The sequence below is a fragment of the Saccopteryx leptura genome, chromosome 6 (assembly GCF_036850995.1).
Source record: "Saccopteryx leptura isolate mSacLep1 chromosome 6, mSacLep1_pri_phased_curated, whole genome shotgun sequence".
Lineage (NCBI taxonomy): Eukaryota > Metazoa > Chordata > Mammalia > Chiroptera > Emballonuridae > Saccopteryx > Saccopteryx leptura.
In genome coordinates, this window is record NC_089508.1 from 152425590 (window position 1) to 152431589 (window position 6000).

General features: G+C 47.8%; 1 protein-coding gene across 1 annotated transcript in view; it reads right to left on the reverse strand.

Annotated features, from left to right (window-relative positions):
- The window catches only part of LMAN2 (lectin, mannose binding 2), a 28592-nt gene extending 22967 nt beyond the window's left edge, over positions 1-5625 (reverse strand). Inside the window, exons 1-2 of the mRNA XM_066344726.1 lie at positions 5218-5625; positions 4936-5054 (exon numbers count right to left, since the gene is read on the reverse strand). Coding sequence (XP_066200823.1) covers positions 4936-5054; positions 5218-5413 — 315 coding nt within the window. The 5' untranslated portion in view covers positions 5414-5625. The remainder of the gene's footprint in view (positions 1-4935; positions 5055-5217) is intronic.
- Between the last annotated feature and the right edge of the window lie 375 nt (positions 5626-6000).

Genomic DNA, 6000 nt, shown 5'->3' on the forward strand with positions numbered 1-6000 from the left:
CATTCGAGCCATGGTTACAGGAGGGGATAAGAGGCGGGGTAAAGAAGCTTCTCCTGTGTACCTGTGTGCCCTGACCAGGAATCAAACCCGGGACTTCCACACACCAGGCCAACACTCTACTGCTGAACCAATCAGCCAGTGCCAACTGTGTACCAATTAGTCCTGATCAGGAATCGAACCCAGGTCTTCTACACAACAGGTCGATGCTCTACCGCTGAACCAATCAGCCAGGGCCAACTGTGTACCAATTATAATCCCAAAGAAAATATCAGTATCAAAACTTAGTAGTTTCATGATCCCAACAAGCCTGACCTGTGGTGGTGCAGTGGATAAAGCGTCGACCTGGACTGCTGAGGTTGCCGGTTCAAAACCCTGGGCTTGCCTGGTCAAGGCACATACGGGAGTTGATGCTTCCTGCTCCTCCCCCTTCTCTCTCTCTCTCTCTCTAAAATGAGTAAGTAAATAAATAAATAAATAAATAAAAGATTCCAACAAAGTTAAAAAGTTTAAATTGATATACTTATTTCAATTACAGAGAAGCTAATCAATAAGATATTTTTAAGTACTAAATATACTGCATTAGGATTAATCATCTGTGTTGAAAAATAAAATGAAAGTAAAAGTTCTGCATGATCAGGCTGTGGCCGAGTGGACAGAACGTTGGCGTGGGTCGCAGAGGACCCAGGTCTGAAACCCCAAAGTCACTGGCTGGAGTATAGGTTCATCCAGCTTGAGCGTGGGATCATAGACTTTACCCCATGGTCCCTGGCTTGAGACCAAAGGTTGCTGGTTTGAAGCTCAAGGTCACAAGGTCAAGGCTTGAGCAAGGGGTCACTGGGTCGGCTGGAGACCCCTGGTCAAGGCACATATGAGAAAGCAATCAATGAACAACTAAGGTGCTGCAACTATGAGTTGATGATTCTCATCTTTCTCCCTTCCTGTATGTCCCTGTCCCTCCTGCTCAAAAAAAAAAAAAAAAAGAGAGAGAGAGAGAGAGAGTTAGTTCAATAAAAACTGACATACAATACAATTTGGGCTTATTCACAGTGTTTAAAAGAAAGAGTGGATATCAAATTACAATATTTAGATTCCAATGAATACACCTAAAAGTACTGAATAGTTTCATTTTAAAGTGCACTATTTAGAATATGCTGGAAATGATGTCCTTTGCAAATATTTAGACATATCATTTTTAAAAAGTGAAGAGGAATATATACTTTCAGACAGTACGTAAGCAAATATAGCTTAAAAACCATGTGCAGCCTCCACACAAGACCCCTCAGGATGGGCCTGACCAGTCCCCCCAGCTTCCCTGTGTCCTGTGCTCCAACCGTCAGGCAGTTGGAGTTCTAGTCACTGTTGGGCCACTCCTTCTTGGGAACAACCTGCCCTACCTTCCCCCACAGACAAACAGGCACTGTGTGTTATCTCTGCTTGTAGACAGACAGCAGGTACTCAGTAGTGTTTGCTAATCTGCTGCCTCTCCCAAATGGAATGAGTAGCACAGTGGACAAAACGTAGACCTGGAATGCTGAGGTCGCCGGTTCAGAACCCTGGGCTTGCCTGGTCAAGGCATATATGGGAGTTGATGCTTCCTGCTCCTCCTCCTTTCTCTCTCTCTCTCTCTAAAAAAATGAATAAATAAAATCTAAAAAAAATAAAAAGAAAACCAAATGCAATGAGTAATGGGGACAAAAAAGAGAAAAGTCCAGAAAGCATCTCTACAGCCCAGTATAAGAAGAGCTGGCTCTTGGGAACATTGGGGAAAAATTCTAAGAGACCTAAGCAATTTCTTTCAGAAACTATAGGAAACAATACAACTCTTTGGGAATACCTATAGGAACAAACAGCAAAGGTTCCTGGAGCTGAATGGGAAGGTGGGGGAAGGAGACTGAAAATCTGACGAAGGGAAGTGCAAATCCTGTTTGCCCTGTGACACTGACAATGCCAACCACCAAGCCACCTACAATCAGAATTAAGTTACTTGTGACTGAACCCAATTTCCAACACTTCAAGCACTATTTGTACCATATTTTAAAAAACAGAAAAAGCCTTGGCCAGATGACTTAGTTGGTTAGAGCATCATCCCTAAGTGCAGAAGTTGTCGGCTGGATCCTGGGTCAGGGCACATACAACAATAGATAGATGTTTCTGTCTTTCTCTTCCTTCTTCTATCTAAAATCATTAAAATTAACATTAAAAAAGAAAATTTAATGGTATACTGAACTCATTTCCATAGAAAACATAAGGCTACATTATCATTTTTTAAAACTATCTGAAAGTCTGCCCTGGCCAGTTAGCTCAGTTGGTTAGTGCATTGTCCCAATACGCCAAGGTTGTGAGTTCAAGTCCCACCAGGGCACATATGCAAATGAATGCACAAGTAAATAGAACAACAAATGAATGCTTCTCTCTTTCTCTCCCCCTTCCTCTGTTTCTTCTCTAAACCAATCAACTAAAAAAATTATCTGAGCCTGACTAGGCAGTGGCGCAGTGGATAGTGTCGGACTGGGACGCGGAGGACCCAGGTTCAAGACCCCGAGGTCGCCAGCTTGAGCGCAGGCTCATCTGGGTTTGAGCAAGGCTCACCAGCTTGAGCCCAAAGTTGCTGGCTCAAGCAAGGGGTCACTTGGTCTGCTGTAGCTCCCTGGTCAAGGCACATTTGAGAAAGCAATCAACCAACAACTAAGGAGCCACAACGAAGAATTGATGGTTCTCATCTCTCCCTTCCTGTCTGTCTGTCCCTATCTGTCCCTCTCTCTGACTGTCACCACAAAAAAAAAAAAAAAAATTATCTGAAAGTCCTAAGACTAAATAGTGAAAGAATGCCTCAGGGGAGTTACTGAAGAACTCTCGGAGTGGGTGGCACTCAGCTGAGACTCAGCAGAGAAGGAACCAAGCAGCCATGAAGAGCCAGGAAGCAACGACCCAGACAGAGTGAACAACAAGTGCAAAGGTCCTGAAGTAAGAAGACAGAGAGATCAGAACAAAATTAACAAAGCAGATGACTGGTGATGCCAGGCCCCAGGGGAGCACATAATGCAGGTTTAAAAATTCACAGGAGGCCCTGGCCGGTTGGCTCAGCGGTAGAGCGTCGGCCTGGCGTGCGGGGGACCCGGGTTCGATTCCCGGCCAGGGCACATAGGGGAAGCGCCCATTTGCCTCTCCACCCCCACCCCCTCCTTCCTCTCTGTCTCTCTCTTCCCCTCCCGCAGCCTGGACTCCATTGGAGCAGGGATGGCCCGGGCGCTGGGGATGGCTCCTTGGCCTCTGCCCCAGGCGACAGAGTGACGCCCCGGAGGGGCAGAGCGTCGCCCCCTGGTGGGCAGAGCGTCGCCCCCTGGTGGGCAGAGCATCGCCCCTGGTGAGCGTGCCGGGTGGATCCCGGTCGGGCGCATGCGGGAGTCTGTCTGACTGTCTCTCCCCGTTTCCAGCTTCAGAAAAAAAAAAAAAAAAAATTCACAGGAGATCCCAGGCTCTGAGGACCAGAGTGAAAGCTGAGGAAAGTAACCCAGGTGTCTGCAATTAGAAGTTGAGGGACAGGTAAATGAGGCAACATGAAGATAGTGTGGGCCAGAACTAAATGGGGATGTCAACCAGAAGGGACCAAAAAGGAGGGTGATGGAAAAAACTAGGACAATGACCAAAACCTTAGGCACAGAAAATGTTGGGGTCAGACAGCCTGAGGTGGGAGAAAGTTCCACCCCAAACTGTGACCCAGACCCAAATTATTCCCCTTACATCCCTTTCCTGACCTAGATTCCCTCAGTGTGTGTAACAAATGATCTTGGCCACTGCTCATGTATGACATTCCAGTGACACCTGAGGGCTACCTGACCTCTGGAGCCAAGGCCACAGAAATTAAAACTGCCCACTAGTCCAGCTCCTCCACACCACTAATGACAAGGCCTAGGGAAGGAGACTAAGTCTGCAAGTATTTCTAAGGAGTTCCTTCACTGTCCAGGGGAAAGGGGTCAAGAGTAGTAAGTAAACTGAATTGCTAGGCTTGGAGATCAGATCAGAGTGTAAATTCTGGTTATGCTGAATTATTCACAGTCTGTGTTAGCTCTGCATAATGTCATAACAGCCACCTATTTCAAACAGCCTGTTTGAGACTTAAATGCAATAAGGCATGTTAAAGTCAGTGCATAACGCACAGCAAAACACCCAATAAAAATTCTCCTCCTTTTGCCTGACCTGTGGTGGCACAGTGGATAAAGTGTCAACCTGGAAACGCTGAGGTCGCTAGTTCAAAACCCTGGGCTTGCCTGGTCAAGGCACATATGGGAGTTGATGCTTCCTGCTCCTCCCTGCCCCTTCTCTCTCTCACTCTCTCTCCTCTAAAAAAAAAAAAAAAAAAAAAAAAAAAAAAAAAAAAAAGATCCTCCTCCTTTCAATTATCTCACTATTTGAGAGGGTTCAACTCACACAGCCTGATGTCTCCCCTTAATTTGGAGCCTCAGCTTCTTAGTCAGTAAAATAGAAAAAGCATCACTTACACACATGAGTTTTTTAATTTTTATTTATTGATTTTACAGAGTGATGGGGGGGCAGAGCGAGAAGTATTAAGTCATAGTTGCTTAATTTCAGTTGTTCGTTGATTGTTTGTTGTACGTGCCTTGACTGGGCAAGCCCAGAGTTTTGAAATGGCGACCCCAGCATTTCAGGTAGATGTTTTATCCACTGCGCTACCACAAGCCAGGCTACACACATGGGTTTTTGAAGGAATTAAGTGAGAAGGGTGTAAAGTGTCAAGCACAGCTCCAGACACACAAAACTTCAATAGCCATTACCTGTAACTGCTGGCGTGTGTGACCATGACGGGGAAGGGGAGGGAGGCGCACGCCTTCTAATCAAAATCAGGTCCCGGCGGCAGTAGAGGTTAGGAGTAGTGGCTTACTTACGGGTACGCCTGGCCTCTGGGGAACCACTCACCTGGTGGTTCCAGATAGAGCCCTCTTTGCTACGTTCATCAGGGGTCAGACGCACGTACTGGCTCGTGAGTATAGTGCTGCCTTGGAAGTCCCAGAGGGGCATGGAGCTGGAACCGACCCCTGTGGGAAGAGTGACGGGCACATACAAGTGCGTAAAACGCCATGCCAGGGCTGGCCTTGCCAGAGGCAGGAAATGCACAGAGCTTCCCTATTCGGGAGAAAAGGCAGCCCCTTTTCCAACCCTACACCCTCACCCTGCACTCATTCCCGCCCCAGGCCTCACCTTGATAGGGCTTGATGAGCGAATGCTCCCGCTTGAGGTGCTCACTGTTGCCGTCAGTTATATCCATAGCCACCGGACCCAGCAACAGGAGAATTAGGAGAGGTGTCGTGGGGCCAGGGCCGGGGCCTGGAAGCCCAGGCCTCACCGGGCACCGCCGACCCCAGCCCCAGCGCCAAACACAGCCTCCCGCAGCCATTCTCCTTTCCTCTTGGCCACTTCCGTTCGAAGACTTCCGCCTTCCGGGTGTCTCATCTAATGGTCTCCCTCCGGAAACTCTCCAAACGTACTATCACTTGGAGTTGAAAGCAAAAGCTCGCGGCGGAGGAAAAGCGGCTTTATTTAATGAGCAGCCCCCATCCTAATCAACTGCAGTTCCCTATCTCTGGCCGCGTCGAAGCGCCTGTCAGACAGCCTCAGCAACAGGTCTTCTGAGCTACAACCAATCATAGAACAGCATGTTAGGATTGTGAGCCAATGGGAAATGGATGGTTTGAGTTGGAGGTAGAACGCGAATCGTCCGCGAAGCGCGGCATGCTGGAAATTGTAGTTTTAGTGGGCCTCTCGCGCTCACTGGACAAACGAAGATTATTATCAATATATCGCCCTATATGTACTTGTGATCGCGTCCCTGGAGTAACCTTTCCCAGTCAGAGGGTATAGGATCTCTAATTTGAAGGGGGATGGGGGGCTGAATTCCAACTTCCATGACGCCTCAGACTCCCTGGGTGACCTCGCGTGGGATTTAGCTGGCTCAGGCTTCGCCTGCTCCAGCTTCACTCCTTT